Below are 25,775 nucleotides of genomic sequence, written 5' to 3' on the forward strand. Positions count from 1 at the left end.
TACAGACTAAAACATCTCTTATTTCTGGATTATTTCACAAATACATTTTCACCCTTATGAATCACATTTGAGTGCCAAGTTTCAAAATATTGCACATTATAGTGTTTGTTGGTGCCAGACCCAGAATTAACCTGCTGATGTTTTATAGGGCTGGATGTCCTGGCATAGAAGTAGTATTCAATTTAAATAGGACTTTGACTGCTATTGCCGTTAAAAATATTTGTCTTTCACTAGCCTCCAATTGTAAGTACCAGCTGAGCTGGTAGTTTGCCACTTTGATGGCATTCCTATCTATCCAATGCTGGTAGCCCTCTTCTCCAGAATTGCTAAGATTTCTCCCATTCTCCCCCGGCTGCAAAATCACCTCCAAGAAGATTTGAATGGCTCACCAGGTAGCACATGTTTCTTCATTGTCTATGAGAGTGACCATGAGAGCAGCTCTGGATGTCTAAGTCAGCGCCATAGGCTTGTTGGCATAGACTTGTTGCTTTGTTGTAACTTATTGGTTTTAGACTGAAAATGATCCTTCTGATCCTTCCTGAATGTGCTCTGTGATGGCTCACATTATTACACTAGTTAGGACCTCTTATACAGAGACAGGTTGACAGAGGAAGAGCTGAGCTCATAAATATGCACAGTGGTAACCGCATCATCAAAATAATAATTACCATTTCTGGCATGGCACTGGATTGAAGAATATGCAGCAAGTTCTTTAATATTTTTCTCAATTATAAGACAATTTAACTGAAGTAGCTACTTTCATTAAAATCAAGGATTTGACAGCTCCACCTTAATAATGTCCTTTGAATTAGCCTTGATTGCTCTCTTACAAGAGCCTCCCTGGTCAGTCTGTGGGCGGCGATTAGTTTCTGTTTAACCATTAAAGACATAGGGCGATATTACATTATTCACAGGATCAACACTGACCAAACTAATAGCCGAACGCAGAGAGAGATAGAGAGAGAAACACCAAAAATCAAGAATTACTTCATGCACTGATTTTTGGTTGGCTTGTTCTAATGCCTAATTGACAATCATAAAGGAAATCTGTCACTAGGTTTCTGCTTCCCGGTCTGAGAGCAGCCTGATGTAGAGGTAGAGACCCTGATTCCTGTGATGTGTCACTTACTGGGCTCCATGCTGCAGTTTTGATAAAATCACTGCGTTATCTGCTGCAGATCTAGCAGATCTCTGAATGCTGAGCTCTGTATAACGCCGCCCACACCACTGATTGGTAGATTTTTGCATACACTGTGCAAAGGCAGAAAGCTGCCAATCAGAAATGAGGGCCAGGTTATATGGAGCGCAGGGATATGGAGGACTAAATGGCAGCAGGTTATTAGTCCTCTAGTTATAAAATCATTGTTTTATCAGCAAGAGATTATGAAAACTACAGCAAGCAGCCCAAAAAATAATGCATCACTGCAATCGGGCAAAAACCTAATGATATTACCTTTAAGAAGAAGAGCTTGATCTTCCAAGTGTTACTGCCCCTTGTTCCGCAGATCAATGGGGAAAACCCCTTTAAATTACTACTAACAATAGCCTCCCCCACAAGTGTCAGAAAGGACATTTTGTAACCAACTTTAATCGAATAAATGCATAAAAATATGAATTTAATTAAATACATTTTTTTTTACCAAAAATATGACAGAATGTGGGATATTCATTCACCCAAATTATAGAACAGACAGACACACACAGATAGAAAAATACACAGTTCTTCCAAACCTCACTTATTATAAGCAGCCAAACAGTCTGGGTGTAAAGCAAGCTAAACAGAGAAGCCAAGACTGATGTTAATAAAAAGATCTGTGTGCTACTAATATTCCTAGACACATTTATTATTACATTTCATGAATACCACAGCATTATTTGATCAATAGCATGTGGCGGAACCAAATAATATGTAGCACACTTGAATTCAATTTAATAGGAGTCTCATTTATAACGTTTGCTAAGCCCGAGCATAAAAAACTAGATGGTGAAAATGAGATATTCCAGACTCATCCAGTTGTGCAAATATTCTAATGAAATCTGTGAATTTCATACCGTCAGCAATATGTTCTTTACGTGCTGAGAAAGAGTCCGAAAAAGGGGAGTCAATAAGTGTAGATTCTTGAATGGTTTTTAGGCAGTGCTCCCTATTTTTTTCTCCTGGTGAATACCACATGCATCATTCCTGAACGAATCCTCCGTTCCTACACAAGGACCGTGCCATCCGTAGCCACTCAACATCAAAGGGTAACGTTACATACTGTCAACATGTTTCCATTGTAGTTCTCCATAAGGGAAGCTCTTCAATATCATACATTGCAGGTATGTACAACCTCTTCTGGTCTGAGGGCCATATTGTCACATTGAACTGATCCCAAAGGTTGCCGTCAGACTAATAGGGACATTACCATCTGAGACATTTATGACATATGGAAAGTAAATGCCATAGAGGTTTGATTCCTGAACTTCCATTGGAAAAATGAGAGGTCACTTTCTCTCCTGTATGTACTGTAAGAAGGGAGAAATCATAAAAGCAGCTCTAATTGTTACTACAAGGAGTTACATCCTGCTAACACATCCTATGGAGCTGAGCGGAAGTACCCAAGAACAGGCAATACACAGTTTACAGTGCTGTGGTGTCCCAGAATTGCATATTGTCTACTACTGGCCACCATGGAGCTGCAAATATCTGCTGAAGGTGCCGAGTGTCAAACTCCCACCGATATGACATTAATGACCCACCCTAAGAATAGATCATTAATATCTCAGCCCTGGACAACCCCTTTAATGTCAATAAAACTAGATAAAACTATGATGAACAGCAGTCATGTATGGCCACCACATCTCACCCCTGTATGGCACTTCACAGAGGGAGAGTCTTATTTGGTGTATATATATGGGAATTCAAAAAATGGCCAAACAGTGCACAAAAAATACTTACCCTCCCTAATAATATTTACGCACCAGTCCTCCTCTGTCGGACATAAGCAAAACATGTGAGCAGCCACCAGTAAATCATATCTGTGACCAGATGGTTGGGGGGCGCAGAGAATAGCATTGTGGGACGCATGTGTCCCCCTGGCTGCCGGGTGTGCACCCAGATATACTATCCACTAATTAGTTTTCTTGGCAGCAACAACCATTGCAATTGATTATGCTTAAAACCTTTTGTGACCAGCATGGCCGTACATCTGTCCGACAAAGGTGTGCATTATTCCATGCATTGGCCATCAGTCGTTCAGCGCCCAGGATATTTGAGAAAAACATGACCACAGTGTTAGAGTTCCAAGTAGCTATGAGTGAAACTGAAAAGAGACACCTTAGTCCCCTATAGAGGTTTTCTTTACTCATGTGATATAATGGTAATAGACATCGGTTACTAAAAGAAATGAGCTGAAAGCATGGGTCAGCCCTTGTGTACCTGCTGCAAGAGGGACAACTTCCACAGGTTGTCTGGGTAAGTAATACAATAAAAGGTGTAGACTTGCGCTGGTAGCATAGGGCAAGAGCGGAGAAATGGATGGCGGAGTCCCAGTGGTGTAGAGTAAAAAGAACACTTGGCGCTGGGCTAGTAGGTAGAGATGAATAAGATGGAGATGTTGGTAGAGTAAAAACAATTTTATTTAGTGTTAATAAAATCAATTGGTTATTAAAATAGATGCTTATAACTTGATTGAAATACACAATTAAAATGAAATAAAAATTAGGTCCTAGAGGAGGGATCAGAGTTCCTGTTGTTGGATCGGTTCCCTGGAGATTATACGGTAGGTATAGTTCATCTGAATAATATGGGTTTTGAACATGGGACCAGGGTATCTCAACGATTGGACTAACCAAGCTACAGAGCTGTTCTATATTCTCTCTATATATATATACCAATATCCGTGATTCCAGCAGTAACTCAGGCATCACTACAGAAACCACAACTACCAGGTAACCCACGATAATTCTAATATTTAATATCTCAAAATCTATTATTTTATATATTAATTGTTGTTTTGTCATTTTAAAGTCCTTTAACCGGTTGTACCAATAGCCTTTTAGTCCTTTGCGATCCTTCTTTTAGAGTGCCCAGCCAGACTTACACTCCACTATCTTCAAACTTGGACAGGACCCCACTCAGTACTTTTAGGAGGTCGTACGAAGTGACTCAGTGGTCCAGATAATTATCTCACCCTGAGATTTATCCATACTATCTTACCCATTATCTTACCTGAACTTATCTTTTACAGCCAATATTCCACCAACTACCAGGTGCAGCAATTCTACTTTCTCTATATCCATACACCAGGTAGCCTACCATCCTTTACTTATCAAGGAAAACTCGCTCTTTGGCTATCTGCACCTATTGAACAACCATTTTTACCCTCTCTCCCCAGGAGATGACCCTGGTCCCATGTTCAAAACCCATATTATTCAGATGAACTGTACCTACTGTATAATCTCAAGGGAACCGATCCACTACCAGGAAGTCTGATCCCTCCTCTAGGGCCTAATTTTTATTTCATTTTAATTTTGTATTTCAATCAAGTTATAAGCATCTATTTTAATAAGCAATTGATTTTATTAACACTAAATAAAATTGTTTTTACTCTACCAACATCTCCATCTTATTCATCTCTACCTACTAGCCCAGCGCTAAGTGTCCTTTTTACTCTACACCACTGGGACTCCGCCATCCATTTCTCCACTCTTGCCCTATGCCACCAGCGCCAGTCTAGACCTTTTATTAGATATCAGTTACTGTATACATGTCACGGGTGTGTCAGATGTGACAGACAGTCGCCCTGCAGTTGGTTGCAGGAGATCTCTTCATTTGGCATTACAGACACCTTCTTAGATCTGTCTCACTCTAGGACCCAGCGGCTACCTCCCTCCGGCTAATTGACACCCAGACCTGGGTGTTTAAATACTTCTTATTTGCTATAAGGGGTGCCAGTGATATTCACATGACCCCTTGTGAAGGCTTGGAGCTGTTGCAATCTGGTTACTTCCTCTCTGGTGCTAAGAGGCCGTGTGTGTAATCTCTCTGAAGTCGGCACAAGCTAAGTTACTTCCCCCGTGTCTGTCTTCCCTTGCTGTCTTTAGTTGTTAGTGGGGACTGACTAGCGCTCATCCTCCCTTCCCTAGCCAGGGCCTAGCTCTAGGGAAATACAGGTTTTTAGGTTCCTGATCGGCGATTGGTGAGAAACCAATATAGGGACGGTAAGGAAGACAGGGTGATATCAGATCAGCCTAGGAGGTCTCCACCCCCTCTTTCCTTAGTGTCTGGGCTCCCTTCCCCTCACCCCTTCGTGTTGCACTTTGTCTTTCCTACACTGTGTGTGACAATACATTAGTGGTGACTTTGTTGGACTTTTGAGCATCCCCATAAATTATAATGCCCGACATGTACTGTACATGGGTAGCCTGAAATCTTTCTTGATCCTGATTCCAATTCTGTTATTTATTACTATTTATGGTTATAGCGCCATTTATTCCATGGTGCTTTTCATGTGAAAAGGGGTATATATATATATATATATATATATATATATATATATATATATATATATATAAAACAAGGAAAATAATAATGAAACAATACAAGTCACTGACTGGTACAGGAGGAGAGAGGACCCTGCCCACGAGGGCTCACAGTCTTATTTGAAGCACTGTTGTGCGTCTGTTTTCCTGTTCAAGTCTAACAAACCTTGACTTGTGACCATTTACTACCACAAGACTTGTGTTCTTCTTTTTGTTTTCTCTTAAGCCTCACCATCCAAAAACTTCTAAAAATTGCATTTCTGGAACAATTTGTAAACTCAGTAGTTTTGCTTCTGTTCACACCAGAACTTCACCCAGACCCATCACATATTCATAGTCTATGAGATTGTTCATCTAATAGGTCTTAAAGTGGCCATAAATGTTAAATTGCTGAAGGCCAAGCACTATTTCAGTGAATATCTATTTCTTCTGACACATTTTTACACATCATTGCTTGGTGGGTTGTGCCAACATTCACCCAATACACATCATTGCTTGGTGGGTTGTGCCAACATTCACCCAATGTGTAAAGGTACTTCTGTACTAAACACTGAATGCTGTCTCATTCTTATACCTTGCAGTGATCTCACATCAGCTATATCTACGCAATGACGACTTCTACAAAATGCTGTATAGCTTGTTACCAACTGGTCTGTAAGTGTATGAAAGAATAAGTTGACCCCATCCACAACTTTTCATATGGAAATGGTTAGGGAAGTACTTCCAGGATATTGGAAAATTTTCTACAATAATGTCTCTAATGGAGAACACCAAAATCTATACAACAACAAGTCAATCTAACGATAGCACACAAGTCTGTTTATTCTCATTGTAATGCACTTATATGCCCTATAATTACACAAAATGTAAGCCTTAAGAAATGTTTTAGAGGAATGCAAAAAAATAAGAAGATACGAGGCAAGTAATTAGACTTACCTAAGTTGGAAGAAGCTCTACCCTCTGCTGCACGGTCCTTAAGACTTTCAGCTATGGACAGTTGTTGTTCATGATATTGTTTAGCCCTCTCCAAATCCTGCATGCAGCGCGCAGCATGACCCAGGCCTGCATAGGCACGCATCTCAATGGACTTCTCAGATAATTCCTGCGCAAGTTCTAGAACGTGGTTGTGGTAGGACATTGCCTTGTCAAAGTTTCTCCTGTAGTGAAAGGCACTGCCAAGGTTACTATATGCCCGGGCCTCTTCTCTCTTGTTGCCAAGGTCCTTTGCAATCTTTAAATGTTGTTCATGGCAATGAACTGCATTTTCAAAGTCCCCCATTGCGATGTAGACAGCTCCCATGTTCCCCAGTTCTCGTGCTTCAGACAGTTCATCTTTGGATTGTTTAGCCAGGAGAACGCATTGCTTGTGGCTAGCCAGTGCATTAGGGTAGTCGCCAATTGCAGTGTAGACATGACCCAAGCTGCTTAAGGCCGATGATGCCGCCTGTGAAAATAAAAGACCAAATCTAATTAAATGCAACATTATTTGCTACATACAAATAGTATATAACTTTTAAAAGGGATAAACTGTTGCCCATAGGCTGCGTCTGGTATTGCAGCTCATTCCTATTCAAATGAATTCAGCTCAACTGCAGTAGTAGATGCAGCCCATTAACAAGAATGGTGTTTCTGGAGGGGAAAAAAAAGCAGAATCTTCTTTCCAATTTCATATGACCACTTTAAAAAGAAAGAAAAAAAATATTTGACACATTTTTATTAATATTAAAGGGAACTTGTCAGCATGTTACTAGCCTCCAAAAAAACATCATCAATGAAAAGTCCCTATAATATTGATGACATCCGTACCTTTTATTTTTTTAAGTCCATTATCTTTTTTATAAAAATCCATTGGATTTTCATGCAAATAAGCCACAATCACAGAGGGCTTGGCCCCGCACTTACAGCTCTCCAACCTCTCTCCTTTCCCTGCTGTGGTCTCCTGTCAGTGAGTGACAGGTCACTCTTCTCCAAAAGAAAGAGACAGCGACCAAATCAAGCAAAAAAAAACTTCAACGTTCCATTAATTCTGCCGTAGATGCTACGTTTCGACCAGCCATAGCATACTTGAAAAAGACTTGTGGCTGGTCGAAGCGTTGCATCTGTGGCAGAATTAATGGAGCTTTGAAGTTTTTTCACCTGATTTGGACGCTGTCTCGTCTCTTTCATTTATTGAATTTTTTCCAAGTGGACTCCTTGGAACTTTTTGTGCCCTTTGTAATTGTCCAATAGTGGAGTGCTGCGAGCCACCTCTATTTTTAGGTCACTCTTCTCTGTGACCTGTCCAAGATCTTACACAAGTGCCATCATTTCCAGGAGTGTCACATATTCAGTAAGATATTGATGACGTTCAAGAGTCAGACTATCGATCTGCGCATGCGTCGCCCCTGGGAATGATGGCGCTATCGTGAGATCTTAGACGGGGGAGCAGGTCACAGGGAAGGTATGGACATGACCAACAATATAGGAACTTTACATTGATGACGTTAATTTGGGGTCTAAAAAACTGCCGACAGGTTCCCTTTAATACTGATGCATATTTTATTTGATCCTGACTTTGTGAAAAAACACAAGAAAATTTTAAAACCCATAAAGGGTTAGTACGTTTTTAATGTAAGTCACAAACTTTATAGTTCCAAGTGGCAGTATCCCCAAGAAAATATTCTAAAATAACATTTGGTCATCAACCCTTTCAATACAGTTCAAAGTAACCAAGAAAAAGACACATCCAATTCCTTTCTAGCAGATGACAAAATTGTCCTGTTATAGTTAAGCCTTGAAAAAAAAAAAAACAATATAATTTTATGCTTTAAAATAGAAATGAAATATAAAAACCTGCAACACATTGCTCAATGCAGCGGAAATTTCACCTATTATATCTGCCATCCTATAATTGCAGTTTGCCTGATGTTAGGATATAAAGTAATACATTGGATGACTTGTCTGTTCAGTAAGGAATTTAATCTGTAAGATACTGCAGAAATGACCATAAAAAAGATGTATTTTAGAATGAGAAGATGTCTCCTATGAAAGCTCGCAGGGAGAAGATGATCACTCCTGAGCTTGATTATTATTATTAATAAAAGTATAATATTTCTTCCAGAATCATGTTTTATTATACTCCTAATCCATGGCCCTGTGAAGAGCTTATCTTGCCTTTTTCATGGTTAACAATAAAAATTAAACACTTAAATTAAACTGAAGTAGTTGAAATTATGCATTTTATGTAGAAGCAATGAAGATGTCTCAAGGAAACGAAAGAGAAATGATTATTCAACATAATATTTTCAACATATGAAATAAAGCCCTTTGTGACATCTCCTGATGGACCTCGGAGTGATTTATACCTTACATAATAACCTCTTCTATTTTCTGTCATACGTCAAATAATGTTATCCTGTTTTTATATTTATGGATATATCTTTTTGAAGGTTGGGTTCTATATAGTCATAATTTTTATCATATTTAAATGATGATACAGACTCAATGGCTTCAAGGAAATTCTATGTTATTGCTCCAACAGATATCACTGAATGGAGTCATTATAGGAATCTGTCCAATATGTCGGTCAATATGACATTTTCCAAACGTTTTGTGCTCGGATTGATAGTAATATGGAATATTGGGTTCAGCTTTGGGCTCCAGTGAATAAGAACACAGCTGAACTAGAGCTGGGGGTGACCAAGACAACTAAGGTCATGGATGGACTACAGGACCAAGGCAAATTGTCAAACAGGTTAATCAGTTTGCAAAAAATGACAGCTTGGGGGCTAACTAATTACAATGTTAAACTATATGAATGGACAATAGAGATCTTTCTAAATGATCTTTTATACCTAGGCCTGTAATCATGACAAGGGTGAATCCTTCAAATCTGCAGGACAGAAGGAAATAAGATTTTGCCATTATCACACACTGGGATTCTGTACTAGATTTCTGGGGATGGGTCATTGATTTATACACTTTCCCCTTGAGACAATTTGGATCCATTTCATAGGGGGTTTTACCTTCCTCTGGATCAATATTATAGGATTTTAGGTTAGACCTGATGGATCCGTTTCTAATTTTTTCAACTTTATTAAATAAGTATCTAAGTATGTTTCCTTCAAGGGCGGCATACTTGTCTCAACAGTTGTTTCTCAAGACTACATTAAATCTTTATTATCTGTCTTCAATGCACAATGCGATCGTATCTGTTGATGGAGCTTACCCAGTTGTAGTTAATCCATTCGGTGCTGATTTGTAACATGCATGGCTAGGTTTAGATTAAAATTAGCCATTTACTTAGATAGACGTCAGATGAACAACCATTAAGCCAATAGCCATCATCTCTATCACTATCCATGAATGTGTATGTTATTTCAGTATAAAGAGTGTACATCATTGCCAGTTCCACTAGGAAACAAAGGATCAGACACGTTAAAATTCAACCATCCCAACCTTTGTTTCTATATTGATAGATGAGACAGCTTGACCCAATACAAATTAGATTTTTGGTGGATGTATGCACTCTATTTACTGAGTGAGGCTTTCCATATGACATCTCCGCTTTGTATGGATCAGTAATAAGGCATTTATGGATGTATAATGTACAAGATATAATGTACAATTTGTATATATCTGTACATATGGCACCTGATGAAGCATAATTTTGCAATATGTCTCAGTGGTGTAGTTGCATGGAATTGATCATTACTTGCTGTGATGGTGTATAGCAGCCTGGGATTGGTAAAGGCCAAAAGAAAAGGTTTCAAGAAAATAGTCACATTTAGAGGTTAAAATGCAATACCACCACTATACATTTCTAGACAGTACAAATAAGGGAGGCCATGAAGACGGTTTCCAAGAAATACCTAAAGGCCTCCATATACATTAGGCTAGCATTGGCTGAACCTGCTTATATCGACAGTCTAATGTTTATGGTGACTTCCCGATAGAAGATATTGAAGGAGATTAGGAGCCAATATCTTCCATTTTCAAACATGTTAGCTCCTTATTTCCCTCAACATCTTCTGCCCATCCTTTTATTCTCTAAGGGTATGTGCCCACGATCAGGAGCCGCTGGGGGCCCCGACGCTGGAGAACAGCCGCGCCACTTCCGCCCTCATTATGCAAACAACGAGCAGGCGCAATTTCTTTTTTTTTCACATGTGGACTTCCCTTATTGATGTTAATCTATGGGGAAAGCCCACATGCGGACCCACAAGAGAATTTGACATGCTGCAGTCCTGAAAGACGCGCCGCATGTCAGTTTCCGCAGGTGATCCGCAGGTACACAGACGCATAGTGGACATGGGATTTCTATAAATCCCATCTACTGTACTGTAACATCTGGTCGATGCGGGCATAAACACGCAGCTTCAAACCTGCAGTGACTCCTGATCGTGGGCACATAGCCTAAGAGATAAGCCGCCACCAAGACCACAGCAAAGCGAGCGCTCCTGTGTATGGGAGAGTTGTCCAAATAACCGCCGGTCAAATGATTGGCCAAAGTATCATTTGCCCAACAGCTATTTAAGGTGTATGGTGGCTTAATTGTTCATAACGATAAATTACTATGGTTATTAATTATTATTTCACAAAATCTGGTTATGGCTGATATGTTAGGTGCAGAGCCATAAGAAGAATGGAATAAAAAACAACCCAGTATTGTCCTCTTGTATATATTTCCCCTATGCAGAATGAACATTATGCCGAGAAGACACATAGCAGAGTCCTTAATAGAAAATATAATAAATTAAGGGAACAAACAAAAAAACAGCTCACAATTTTCGGGTATAAATCCTGGTGCACTCAGTTTTTGGAAAGTAAGAGATTAATAAACAAAACAATCTTTCTTTTTAAGAAGGAGCAGTAACAGATTAGCTATAAAAAACAATTTATAGCTAATTAGATACGGAAGTTGGCAAGATACACTACCTTTACCAGCTTCCGAAATTGAAAAACTACACTAGGTTTCCCTGAGGCAATTTAATTACAACATAAAAGCTGACAAATTGTAATGACTTACAGCGCTGTAAAATCAATATTATTTTTGCTTATTTTGGGGTAAAGTGATAGGCTTCTATTTAAATTAAATTATGGCTGAGTAATTTCCAACCTTGCTGAGAGGTTCACAAATACCTCTCCACTTACAAGTGGGAAAAATCTGGTTAGGTTTTTGGATTTTCAATTTCATTTCACAGTGTTTAGGCCTATGGGACCTAGAGGTATTTACAAATGTCCTCTCAAATAATAAATTGTGCTGTTTATCAAAATTAAGCTGATATTTCAATCAGTCTACCATAGAAAATTGATTGTTGGAAAGCACTGACTTATGACCATCTTAAATTACTGTTGTCCACAGGCAAAATGTAATTGGGAACATTAGAACTATATCACAAAAGTGTTTAAAACGAATATAAATTGGTTTGGAACATAAGATGAGAGCTCATTATACAAATCTTTGCCCATTTCTTTACCAGTATCAGAAAGTGTGTGTATGTAGGGATGATGGCCCCACAGGCATGAGGGTTCCTATTTTATCTCTGTAACACATTTGTATTTCATATTAGTTTCAATATATTCCTTTACAGCAAATCATCACACAAATAAAAAATAATAAAATGAGAATGAGTGTAAAATATTGGCCTGTAGTACTATAAAGTGAAGTGGAGAAATGTGAATCTATTCCTACCTCTATGTCTCATATTAGAGGTCTACTTGCAGAGAAATGTCTTTTTATTCAGTCCGTTTTCTCATTCTTGCGGGCCGGGGGACGGGAAGAAATCCTAGCCTACTTTGCTAATTACAATGTTCTCCCCCTCCCCTGCACGTGACAGTGCCCTGTGATGCGCAAATCACCTATAACGCAAGGCGCACATTTTTTTCTCCCGGCTTTATTTTTTCCAGCAGTGATCTTGTACACCGGTGCTGAGGAGTCACAGTGACGTGCAGGGGAGGGGGGGAACATTGTAATTAGCAAAGTAGGTGGGAATTTCTTCCCATCCCCCGGCCCGCAAGAATGAGAAAACAGACTGAATAAAAAGATATTTCAAAGCAACAAGACCTCTGATATGAGGCATACAGGTAGGTATAGATTTACATTTCTATCACCTGTATGCCCATATTAGAGGTCAGGTATGTCCCAGGGGGTGACAGATTCCCTTTAAATTAGTTTTATTATAGGTAGATTTGGAGCTTACAGATGAATCACATAGCCACTTAGGCCTGTGGTAGTTCTGAAAGGGAATTTGTCATAAGGTTTTTACTACCCTATCTGGGAGTAGCATGATGTAGGGGTAGAGACCCTGATTCCAGTGATGTATCCTTTACTGGACTGCTTGGTGTAGTTTTAATAAAATCACAGTTTTATCGATTACAGATGTAATCATATACTGAAGGGTGAGCTATGTATAAGCCACCCACACCACTGATTGACAGCTTTTTGTTTACACTGTGCATAGCCAATCAGTGATCAGTGGAAGAAGCAGGGGTTATACTCAGCTATTCATCCTCTAGTAATAATCTATAATTGATAAAATAGTGAGCCAGTAAGTCACACATCCCTGGAATCAGGGCAGGTGCATAACGAATGTGGTAACAGAGGGTGCAACCACTAACGGGCTTGTACTGGAGGGGGGCCCGCCAACACCAGAGGCTACTTCAGTCCAATGACACACATCCAGTTGAAGTGTATTGGAATGGAGAGATGCTCTGGATTCCTGCACTGCAACATACACCACTGGTCAATCAGAGACTGTCAGCTGACGTCAGTGTGCAAGGCATGGTAGCGACGTCATAAGTCGCCATAGCAGGCACACTGAAGTTAGCTGTCAGCCTCTGCGCTCGTTACAGAACAGGAAGCCGCACATTGTGGGAACGAAGGAAGGTGAAAAAAATGTTTATGTAATAGGATGGGGGACATATATACCAGGAAGGGGCCCAGGATGGGGGACATATATACCAGGAAGGGGCCCAGGATGGGGGACATATATACCAGGATGGGGGACATATATACAAGGAAGGGGCCAGGGATGGGGCACACATATAGCAGGAATGGGGACATGTACACTAGGATGGGGAACATATACAGTACAAACCAAAAGTTTGGACACACCTTCTCATTTAAAGATTTTTCTGTATTTTCATGACTATGAAAATTGTACATTCACACTGAAGGCATCAAAACTATGAATTAACACATGTGGAATTATATACTTAACAAAAAAGTGTGAAACAGCTGAAAATATGTCTTATATTCTAGGTTCTTCAAAGTAGCCACCTTTTGCTTTGATGACTGCTTTGCACACTCTTGGCATTCTCTTGATGCGCTTCAAGAGGTAGTCACCGGAAATGGTTTTCACTTCACAGGTGTGCCCTGTCAGGTTTAATAAGTGGGATTTCTTGCCTTATAAATGGGGTTGGGACCATCAGTTGTGTTGTGCAGAAGTCAGGTGGATATGACGCGCCCCTGGGCCTGTGTCGCGCTGCGTTGCGCACGCGGGAGCCTACCCGGAGCCGGATCAGTGGAGGGTTGTAGTCTCGTGGCGGTGACCCGGTCCGTGCCCAGGGAGTCAAACTAGACGGCAGTCTATTAGTAGTAAATAGTTTATGACTACGCCACCCGTTGAGTGCAGCCAGGAAGCTGCTGCTGCAGGACAGACCGCTGAGGCCGGTGGTAGGATTGTGCAGCGTGATAGTATAACCCCCAACGGGAGGGGTATGGCCTCAGGGCAGCCGACGTGGATGATGGGGGTAGCAGGAACCACTCAGAGACGGTACGGTGTAGTTCAGGGTCTTTACTGGTAACAACGACAGACCCTCCCGGAGTACTTGCTAGCAAACGGGGCCTGGTCAGTCTTTGAGCAGATGGGATCTCCCCTGGCCAGGCGTAGTTGTAGGCCTCCCAAACTGACTGTACTCTTCTGGCTACCTTGCTAGAAGCTGATGTAAGTAGCCCACGTCCCTGAGTGTACCGTGTGGTGCTCACCCGTATGGCCGGTGACTCGGGGCCTTCTAATGGCTTCCGCTCCACGATGGCGGTGCTGGTCCCACGCGTGTGACCGTGCCTTCGGGCTTCTGGGCCAGAGGACCTGAAATCCCCTGCCTGACGGATTCTGCTGCTGGGTAGGAGTTAGTCCCCACAGCCTCGGACTCCGGGTCCGGTAAAGAATCTTCTTAGTCAGGGCGAGCTCTGCAGCTGCCAGCCCCTGACTCCTTGTAACTCTGCTGTTTCCTATGCTGCTTCTTGTCTCCACTCTCCTTGTCTGACTCTCCCTGCCTCAGCCCCGGGTTTATACAGGGGAAGTTCTTCCCCTCCCAAGACTGGGCAGGAGGTGTGGCATGCACAGGATCCCTGACCAAAGGACCTCCCACCTGCTCTCAGACATAACATTACATTACTGTGGAAAACCAGACCCCTGGGGTGCCACATTCCCCCCTAGTGAAATTTAGTACTCCGGGACTAAACACATTTAGAAAAACATAACAAAGTATAACAATAACAATACTATAAGAAAAACACATAAGATGGTTACGGCGTGTCCGCAACCGGATGCAGTCTTTGAAGAAAAGCAAAGGTGTCCATTTCACCAACACAGGGAGACGTAACCAGGTAGGGGTCTGTCCTACCCCGAGTCCTTAACAGTCTCTAGTCCATCCTGGGTTACGCTCCAACTATATACAAGGATTCCCGGTAAATCCACCAAGGTTTCCTAAAAACAACTGGAAACACAAAATTATACACAAGCAACAATACACAGATAAACATAAATAAAACTATTTTTACACTTCAAATTCTCCAGCGTGCGGGTAACTGGCCTCTAGTGGCCCTAGTGGACCTACGGAGCTGACTGTCTGGCCCTGAACTACAGGGTGTAGGAGCTGTCAAGGGTAAACTGGGCAGCTGTCTACCGGCTCTTTGTCTCACTAGGGGTACGGCAGGCTCACTATAAGCAGAGGGTTGATTCTCCTGTTCTACTCGTGTGGAGTCTTCTGCCTCCTGGACCGGCTGTTCTTCCAGCTCTACCCGTTGCTCCGTAGGTTCTTGGGATGATGGTTGGAGGAAGGTGAGTACGGGTACCACAACTGCACCATTGACTTGAGTCCAAGACCGAGGGAAGTCCCCGAGCACGGTACTAACCATATCTTCCCTTTCCTCTACGGGTCGATGGTCTTCTTGTTCTTCTTCAGGGTTCCTCAGTTGTTCGGGACACTTCTTCAGGTGGTCCCGGGATACAATGGCTGTGGTTTCCCCTCCGTCTTTACTGATGGTACAGACCTTCGGGTTCTCGTGGCTTGAGGGCAGTACGGTGTACGGGTCCTTCTCCCACTGGTCATCCAACTTGTGGAGCCGTCTTTTCCTCTTCAAGACCTGCTCTCCGGGTACCAGGGGAACAGCGGGAGCATACTGGTTGTAAGTCTTCTCTTGTCTTTCCCTAGCCTGACAGAGACTTCGCTCCACGCTCTCTTGTACTCTCCGGTACTGCTGCTGCCTCTCTGTGTCCCAGTCTGTTTCTGGTGAAGTGTCCTCAGGTGTCAGGACTCCCATTTCCAGGTCAACAGGTAACTTACCAGGTCTCGCCCTCATTAGGTAAGCCGGGGTACAGTTGGTGGAACCTACCGGGATGTGGTTGTATAGGTCCACCAGATCGGGCAACTTCTCAGGCCACAGACTGCGTTCTTCCAGGGGCAATGTTTTTAGAAGATCCATTACCACCTGGTTCATTTTTTCACAAAGTCCATTAGTTTGCGGATGGTAGGGTGTCGTCCTTATCTTCCGGCAGCCATACAGATTGCAGAATTCCTGGAAGACCTCCGCTTCAAAGGCAGGTCCCTGGTCCGTCAGCACTTGGTCCGGGTACCCGTGTGGACGGCAGAAGTGCTGCTGGAAGGCTCTAGCTGCTGTTTGAGCCGTTAAGTCCTTGACGGGGACGACAACCAAGAACCGGGAGTAATGATCCACGATGGTTAACGCGTAGACGTAGCCACTTCTGCTTGGGGTCAGTTTTACATGATCCAAGGCTACCAGTTCCAACGGTTGCCGGGTGACGATGGACTGCAGGGGAGTCTTCTGGCTGGCCCGGTCCTTCCTTCTCAGATTGCACGGGCCACAGTCTCTGCACCACTTCTCGATGGTTCCCCTCATGCCTACCCAGTGGAACCGCTCGCGCAGCAGGAACTCCAGCTTTTTCCACCCGAAGTGTCCAGCTCCGTCGTGGTATGCCTCCATCACCATGGCTGCGTCTCTTCGTGGCACCACTACTTGCCAGAGTAGTTCATGCGTCCGGGAGTTGACCATTCTGCGGCACAACTTCCCCTTGTAAAGGAATAGTCGACTCTTCTCCGCCCATAGTTGTTTGGCTTCCTCCGGAGCGTCTGGTTCAAGGCGAGCCTCCGGCCGAGTCAGCATCTCCTTCACCAGTCGGACGGCAGGGTCGCTGTCTTGCGTTTCCGCCCAGTTGTAGTGGGGTAAGGGGTTCAACGTAGCAGCCTGCTTACCCCTTACCCGGTGGGAATACTGGATAGTCCCATGACGGTGGAACGCAGGGAGTTCAACTTCTTCCAGTCCCTCCGGATCTTCTCCTTCGTCCGGCAGGTTGGGCATCCTGGACAGGGCATCCGCGTTAGTATTGGAGCGTCCTGCCCGGTATTTGATTGTGAACTCGTAGTTGGACAGACGGGCCATCCACCTCTGCTCCAGGGCACCGAGTCTTGCCGTGTCCAGGTGTGTCAACGGGTTGTTATCCGTGTATACGGTGAACCGGGAAGAAGCGAGGTAATGCCTAAAGCGCTCGGTGACTGCCCATACCACGGCCAGGAACTCTAGCTTAAATGAGCTGTAATTCTCGGGGTTCCTTTCGGTGGGTCGCAGTTTTCGGCTGGCATAGGAGATTACTCGTTCTCTCCCCTGCTGAATCTGGGACAGTACGGCTCCTAGCCCGATGTTACTGGCGTCGGTGTAGAGGATGAAGGGCTGGCTATAGTCCGGGTACGCCAAGATTTCATCCCCCGTGAGGGCCATCTTCAGCTGGCGGAAGGACTCTTCTTCTAGCTCTTCCCATTTGAAGGGCGGCTTCTGGTTCTTGGCCTTTCGGGACTGGCCTATCAGGAAGTCCTGCATAGGCGCTGCCTTTTTGGTGAAACCGGGAATAAACCTTCGGTAGTAGCCTACCAACCCTAGGAACTGCCGCACTTCTTTTACGCTGGAGGGGCTTGGCCATCCCTTAATTGCGGTGATCTTATCGGGGTCGGGAGCCACTCCGTCAGCGCTCACCACGTGTCCCAGGTATTGCACCTTTGGTTTCAGGAGGTGACACTTGGAGGGTTTCACCTTTAGGCCGTAACTCGCCAGAGCTTCGAACACCTCCGCCAGGTGTTTCAGGTGGTCCTCATAAGTTTTGGAGTATACGATGACATCGTCCAGGTACAACAGGACCGTCTCGAAGTTTCTGTGGCCCAGACAGCACTCCATTAATCGTTGGAAGGTTCCTGGGGCGTTGCAGAGTCCGAACGGCATGCAGGTGAACTCGCTAAGTCCCATCGGGGTGGTGAATGCGGTCTTCTCCCGGTTCGCCTCTGCTACAGGAACCTGCCAGTACCCGCTAGTGAGATCCAAGGTAGAGAAGAAGTTAGCAGATCTTAAAGCAGCCAATGACTCCTCTATCCTTGGTAAGGGGTACGCATCCTTGTGTGTGATACGGTTGATTTTCCGGTAATCTACACACATCCTCATGGTGTTGTCTTTCTTTTTGACTAAAACTAGTGGGGCTGCCCAGGGGCTACAGCTATCCCGGATTACCCCAGCCTCCTTCATGTCTCTAAGCATCCCCTTGGCGTGTTGGTAATGTGCAGGGGGTACGGGTCGATACCTCTCTTTTATGGGAGGATGATCTCCCGTGGGGATGCGGTGTTCTACCCCCTTGACTCGCCCGAAGTCTAACGGGTGTTTACTAAACACTCTCTCATACTCTTGAACCACCCGATAGACTCCTTGTTTCTGATGTGAGGGAGTGGAATCAGTACCCAAATGTAGTTGCTGACACCAGTCCTCCATGTCTTTCTTAGAGCCGTTACCTTCCTCCGGGTGAGATGGAGGCAAGGGTTCCACAGATTGTATAGAATTTTGATTAGTGGTATATAATTTGGCTAGCGTGGCATACCGGGGCAGGTACACTTCCCTCTCCCCGATATTTATTATGCGAATGGGCACCCTCCCATGGCGTACATTGACCACCCCCCGTGCTGTCAAAATGGTGGGCCTACTGTCTGAGTAAACTGGTTCTACCATTGCCTGGTAATCTCTACCTCTCAGACCAATAGCTGCCCGGCACCAAATCATCATTTCACTTTTTGGGGGCATGGCAATAGGAAAAGGGTCACACATTCTTACGCTACCAATCTCACCGCCGGAGAGTTCCACTTGTTGCCGTTGCATCAGTGCCCGGATCTCTTTCTGGAGCACCCGCTGCTCGCCGGAGCTGGCGTTCTTGGCAACCTGCTGTAAAAGGAAAATCACCTCTGCAAGACAATTTTCAATTACGTTAGTTCCTAGAGTTATTTTTGGGTGACTCTCATGTTTATCAATATCTACAATGATCAGTCCCTGTGCGGCCAGTTCGACTCTACCGATTTTGAGGGTCACCTCTTTAAATCCGATCTGTGGCACGGGCTGGCCATTGCTGGCGATGATACTCAAGTCGTCGTCAGGGTAGCGGGTAATATCCGAGTCATTCCAGTACTGCTTGAAGAGCACGTACGGGATGGTGGTGACCTGTGACCCGGTATCCAGTAGGGCACTCATGGGAATGCCATCCAGTACCACAGGCAAGACTGGACGTCCTCCCACATATCTGTCGCGCCAGTTCGATGGGCCTGGTGATCTTTTTCCTGGGGGTTGGCCCTCTACCCCAGGTTGTGCCCGTTTAAAGAACAGTACCTTTCCATATGTCCGGGTTGATTGCAGCGGCGGCAGATGGGTCGTCCGTCCACGCTGTATCGGTCACTGGGTCTTCCTCTGGCCGGTGGGGTCCTCCTTGGTCGACGCCACGGGATGTCCTCCGGTCCGGATGCCAGCTGGATCTTCCCTGGGGTGGAAACCTGTAAAGACTGCACAGTTCGGGTTAGCGCAGCAACGCTCTTAGCTAGCTCTTGGACCTGATGGTGTAGGTCTGGAGCCGGGTCATTGTCCAAAGCCTGCGCATCAGCTCCCACAGGCCCTGCCGACAAGGGCGCCGCCTCCTGGTGGTAAGTGATAGCTGGGCGCCTGTGGGTAACAACGCCACCCGGTGCTGGTTCTCGGAGCACCCGGATAGCTCTATCCTTGAACTGTGCAAAGTCCAGATGGGGATCCTGTAAGGCCATTGCCCGCAACTGGGTTCGGTGGGCATTGCAATATAAACCCTCTATAAATTGTTCAGTCAATAGCCTGTCCTCGTTTCCCACCCCATCAGGGTCGGTCTGCTTTATGGCCCTCAGGGCCTCTTGTAGGTTTAGTGCATAGTCCCTTATACTCTCATGCGCTCGCTGCTTGCACCCGTAGAATCTAAGCTTAATCTCGGCTGAGGTGCGGGTATCAAAGGTGTCCTTCAGCCGGGTTAGTATCCCTGCGACAGTCTTCCTCCCAGGTGGCCAGGATTTTACTTCCCTTTTGGCTGCCCCGGTTAGTTGGGCCACCAGGATGCTCACTTTTTGCTCTTCTGTGAGGGGGTACACCTGGAAGAGGCTATCCAGCTTTTCTCTAAAGTCATGCAGGGTATGTGACTCCCCTGAGTACTGGGGTAGCCAAGCTGCTCCCGGGATATAGGGCATGGTGAAGGGCATAACTGCAGCAGCGGTAGCGCTGGCGGGGGTTGAGGCAGTGAAGCTCTCCTCCGTATCCGACATCTTCCTCCCCCCTAGTGGACCGTGGCCTACCTTGCGATGATCCTCTTCCGTAGGCCGCGGCTCCGCAGTGGATCGTCAGGGTTGAGGACCTTCCGTCGCGCTCCTGTGACGTCGGCGTCTGCTGGGCTCCTTCCAGGACCTTACGCAACGTCCGGACGTGAGGCGGGGCTTCAGTTCTCACGCGCTTTCGGAGTCCACGCCCCTCTTCTTCCCGCGCGGCGTCCTCAAGATGGCGTCCAATGGCGGGAAAACTCCACGGATGGCGGGAAGAAGGTCGAAGATGGCGCCGGATGGCGGGAAAACTTCGCGGATGGCGGGAAGAAGGTAGAAGATGGCGCCGGATGGCGGGAAACCTTCACCACTGGTAAGTTTGAACAGTCTTTGCTTTTCAGGCACGCAGTACCCGGTGGTTGCGGGCACGAAATCCTGCCGACTACGCCAAAGTTGACGCGCCCCTGGGCCTGTGTCGCGCTGCGTTGCGCACGCGGGAGCCTACCCGGAGCCGGATCAGTGGAGGGTTGTAGTCTCGTGGCGGTGACCCGGTCCGTGCCCAGGGAGTCAAACTAGACGGCAGTCTATTAGTAGTAAATAGTTGATGACTACGCCACCCGTTGAGTGCAGCCAGGAAGCTGCTGCTGCAGGACAGACCGCTGAGGCCGGTGGTAGGATTGTGCAGCGTGATAGTATAACCCCCAACGGGAGGGGTATGGCCTCAGGGCAGCCGACGTGGATGATGGGGGTAGCAGGAACCACTCAGAGACGGTACGGTGTAGTTCAGGGTCTTTACTGGTAACAACGACAGACCCTCCCGGAGTACTTGCTAGCAAACGGGGCCTGGTCAGTCTTTGAGCAGATGGGATCTCCCCTGGCCAGGCGTAGTTGTAGGCCTCCCAAACTGACTGTACTCTTCTGGCTACCTTGCTAGAAGCTGATGTAAGTAGCCCACGTCCCTGAGTGTACCGTGTGGTGCTCACCCGTATGGCCGGTGACTCGGGGCCTTCTAATGGCTTCCGCTCCACGATGGCGGTGCTGGTCCCACGCGTGTGACCGTGCCTTCGGGCTTCTGGGCCAGAGGACCTGAAATCCCCTGCCTGACGGATTCTGCTGCTGGGTAGGAGTTAGTCCCCACAGCCTCGGACTCCGGGTCCGGTAAAGAATCTTCTTAGTCAGGGCGAGCTCTGCAGCTGCCAGCCCCTGACTCCTTGTAACTCTGCTGTTTCCTATGCTGCTTCTTGTCTCCACTCTCCTTGTCTGACTCTCCCTGCCTCAGCCCCGGGTTTATACAGGGGAAGTTCTTCCCCTCCCAAGACTGGGCAGGAGGTGTGGCATGCACAGGATCCCTGACCAAAGGACCTCCCACCTGCTCTCAGACATAACATTACATTACTGTGGAAAACCAGACCCCTGGGGTGCCACAGATACACAGCTGATAGTTCTACTGAATAGACTGTTAGAATTTGTACTATGGCAAGAAAAAAGCAGCTAAGTAAAGAAAAACGAGTGGCCATCATTACTTTACATTACATTACAGTGCGAAAAATTGGGAAAACTTTGAAAGTGTCCCCAAGTGCAGTTGCAAAAACCATCAAGCGCTACAAAGAAACTGGCTCACATGAGGACCGCCCCAGGAAAGGAAGACCAAGAGCCACCTCTGTTTCTGAGGATAAGTTTATCCGAGTAACCAGCCTCAGAAATCGCAGGTTAACAGCAGCTCAGATTAGAGACCATTGTCCTGTTGAAAAATAAATGATGGTGCAACTAAACGCAAACCGGATGGAACAGCATGCCGCTGCAAGATGCTGTGGTAGCCATGCTGGTTCAGTATGCCTTCAATTTTGAATAAATCCCCAACAGTGTCACCAGCAAATTACCCCCACACCATCACACCTCCTCCTCCATGCTTCACGGTGGGAACCAGGCATGTAGAGTCCATCCGTTAACCTTTTCTGCGTCACACAAAGACACGGTGGTTGGAACCAAAGATCTCAAATTTGGACTCATCAGACCAAAGCACAGATTTCCACTGGTCTAATGTCCATTCCTTGTGTTCTTTAGCCCAAACAAGTCTTTTCTGCTTGTTGCCTGTCCTTAGCAGTGGTTTCCTAGCAGCTATTTCACCATGAAGGCCTGCTGCACAAAGTCTCCTCTTAATAGTTGTTGAAGAGATGTGTCTGCTGCTAGAACTCTGTGTGGCATTGACCTGGTCTCTAATCTGAGCTGCTGTTAACCTGCGATTTCTGAGGCTGGTGACTCGGATAAACTTATCCTCAGAAGCAGAGATGCCTCTTGGTCTCCTTTCCTGGGGCGGTCCTCGTGTGAGTCAGTTTCTTTGTAGCGCTTGATGGTTTTTGCAACTGCACTTGGGGACACTTTCAAAGTTTTTCCAATTTTTCGGACTGACGGACCTTCATTTCTTAAAGTAATGATGGCCACTCGTTTTTCTTTACTTAGCTGCTTTTTTCTTACCATAATACAAATTCTAACTATCTATTCACCAGACTTCTGCACAACACAACTGATGGTCCCAATCCCACTTATGAAACCTGACAGGGCACACCTGTGAAGTGAAAACTATTTTCGGTGACTACCTCTTGAAGCTCATCAAGAGAATGCCAAGAGTGTGCAAAGCAGTCATCAAAGCAAAAGGTGGCTACTTTGAAGAACCTAGAATATAAGACATATTTTCAGTTGTTTCACACTTTTTTGTTAAGTATATAATTCCACATGTGTTAATTCATAGTTTTGATGCCTTCAGTGTGAATGTACAATTTTCATAGTTATGAAAATACAGAAAAATCTTTAAATGAGAAGGTGTGTCCAAACTTTTGGTCTGTACTGTATAACAGGAAGGGGCCCAGGATTGGGGACATATATACCTGGAAGGGGCCCAGCATGGGGGACATTACATATATACCAGAAAGTAGCCCAGGATAGGGTGCATATATACCAGGAGGACGGGGAACATATATACCAGAAAGGGGCCCAGGATGGGGGAGATATATACCTGGAAGGGGCTCAAGATGGGGTACATTACTACATAATGAAGAGGGGAGAGTGAACACATATGTCTTTAAAGGGTTTAAAACTCTACAAGGGCCCATAAGTCTGACTAATATGCAGGGGAGACCAGGTCCAAATTTTGAACTGGGGCCAACTGAACTCTAGCTACGCCACTGAATCAGGGTCTCTGTTTATATTATGCTGCTCTCAGATTAGTTCACAATAACTTGGTGACTGATTACCTTTTAAGGGGTTCAAAATTGAGATCATCAAAATTGATACTTTAAAAAATATCTCTCCATTTTTGCTCCCATTTGATTAAGTGTGGAAGTTTTGTCAAGTCAATTTCCTTAGTGCCTATTGACCTGGACTAGCTTCGCTTGGCCCAGCTCCTGACCACCTTTCCAGTTTGAACTATATGTAATAGAATGATTTGTTGGTGCAGTAGAACAATTTTACTGAGCATTCGCTAAGGGAGCATAGCTTCTTCTCAGGCATTCTGCTAGGAAAGTATGTGACATCAGTTATGACGTCCTGTGCATTGCCAAGGCCAGAAGAAAGGCTATTATTTCCTGTATGGAAGGTCACAGAAATCTCCAAATGGCAGAGCAGAGGACAGGAAAGTGGCCATGCTTCAGAACAGTAAGGCTAGTCTAAATTTTTTTTTTTTTTTTTTCAGGAACAAGGCAGGGAGGAAATAGTGGTTGATAACCCCTTTAAGGAGGTTGAATTGTTTAGTAACCCCTTTGCTAAATATTGTATAAAAGTGTCCCTAAATGTCCCTTTAAAAACAAAATACGTTTGTGCGTTATTCATTAGCTTATAAACCCCAAAAAGGCATAAATCCCGTGGGGATAATAATTAAAAAAAATCATCTCAGTTATATTTAATGAGAATTAATGAGAATTTTGTAAATCTGCCTATACAGATTTAATTTTATTTCAGAGAAAGTTGTATCCTTTCTTTCCTCTTCTTTATTTCTTCCTGTTGTGGATTTCCAGACAATTCCCATCTCTATTAATACAACACATTTGCATGAAATCTACGGTAACTTACAGGATGAGATCACATTATATATGTCAATCGGACATCTACATGTTACTCTCAAATGACTCTTCAAATTGATATCCTAAATAGCTTTCTACAGCAATACATCATCTGATGTATGGATCATCCAGAAATATGTGATTCACCATAAGATTGTGATTATTAGAGCAAAAAATCCGGAAAACATGTAGGAAAATTTCCAAATGAGTCTGTCAGAAACTGCTAAGAGCATATATTTCAGCTCCAGTTGGTCTGTATTTTAGTGGAAAAAATTATGCCATAATAATCAGTGCAAGCCATGAATAATTCATGAGAACAATTTGGTTAACCTCTGTGTCAATGGAGACAGCAATTAAACCTGGAATGTGTGAAGTGAAGAAATGTATGCATGTAGCTTTAAATAGAACATGCTAGCCTAAATTAATTGCAATTACTACAATAAAGAATTGAAATATCTCCATCAACCAATTGATGAAATCATTGTAATTTACTGTTTCATCCACAAAGCCCCTTTATCAGATTTTAGATTTCTTGGATGTCGCTGCATTGTTTGTGTATCACAATAGTTACAGTAAGAGAATTGCAGCAGATTAACAAGAATTCCTGTGCAAAACCACTGATAATAGTTTGTGCCATCACAATGAATAGGTTGTTAATGCCGAAAATATAATAGGAAGTGTTAATGGTACCGCTACATACTGTATACAATGTACACTGAAGAGAGAAAGGTTAACAATGTTGTGAACTTTAGACTTTCAGTCTCCATATCTCATCATCCACTACTGCTTCAAAAGTGAGACTGCCATCATTTCATAGACAATCATCTTACCTGCCTCATACATAAATTTGACTTGCAGCTATTTAGCATAATATTAGTTATGCAGATTCTTGTGATGTCACTGCATTGTTACTGTTTAGTTCCTAAACATCTAAAATTTAATTTCTATTATTTTGTTATTATTTTGTAAATCCATCTTTGGCTTTCAACACCGCCTGAATACTTCTGGGCATGCTCTCCAGCAGATTCAAGCATGGCTCTACCGAAATCTGATCCCAAGTCTTCTACACGTTCTCAAAGTTGTTGCATACTGGTCGCCTCACTTGGGTCTGTATACAGTTTTTTCTTCAACTCTATCCACAAGTGTTCAATTGGGTTGAGGTCTGGGGACTATGGGGGCCAATTCTGCACTTTCACCTCATTGTCATTAAACCATTTCTTCACCAATTTAGACATATGCTTTGGGTCGTTGCCCTGCTAGAACACTATATCATCCTTTTCATGCCTATAGTACTCGAGTGTATGAAGTAAGTCGTCTTGTAGGATACTCACACATAGCTCAGCA

General features: G+C 44.3%; 1 protein-coding gene across 3 annotated transcripts in view; it reads right to left on the reverse strand.

Annotated features, from left to right (window-relative positions):
• TTC28 (tetratricopeptide repeat domain 28) overlaps positions 1-25,775 on the reverse strand; it is an 824,287-nt gene that overhangs the window by 313,095 nt on the left and 485,417 nt on the right. For all 3 annotated transcript variants that reach the window (XM_073673179.1, XM_073673184.1, XM_073673189.1), the window contains one exon: positions 6,460-6,967. In XM_073673179.1, coding sequence (XP_073529280.1) covers positions 6,460-6,967 — 508 coding nt within the window. The remainder of the gene's footprint in view (positions 1-6,459; positions 6,968-25,775) is intronic.

This window comes from Phyllobates terribilis, unplaced genomic scaffold (genome assembly GCF_046119375.1).
Source record: "Phyllobates terribilis strain yellow unplaced genomic scaffold, ASM4611937v1 Scaffold_1__5_contigs__length_1240528914, whole genome shotgun sequence".
In the NCBI taxonomy this organism is placed as follows: Eukaryota; Metazoa; Chordata; class Amphibia; order Anura; family Dendrobatidae; genus Phyllobates; species Phyllobates terribilis.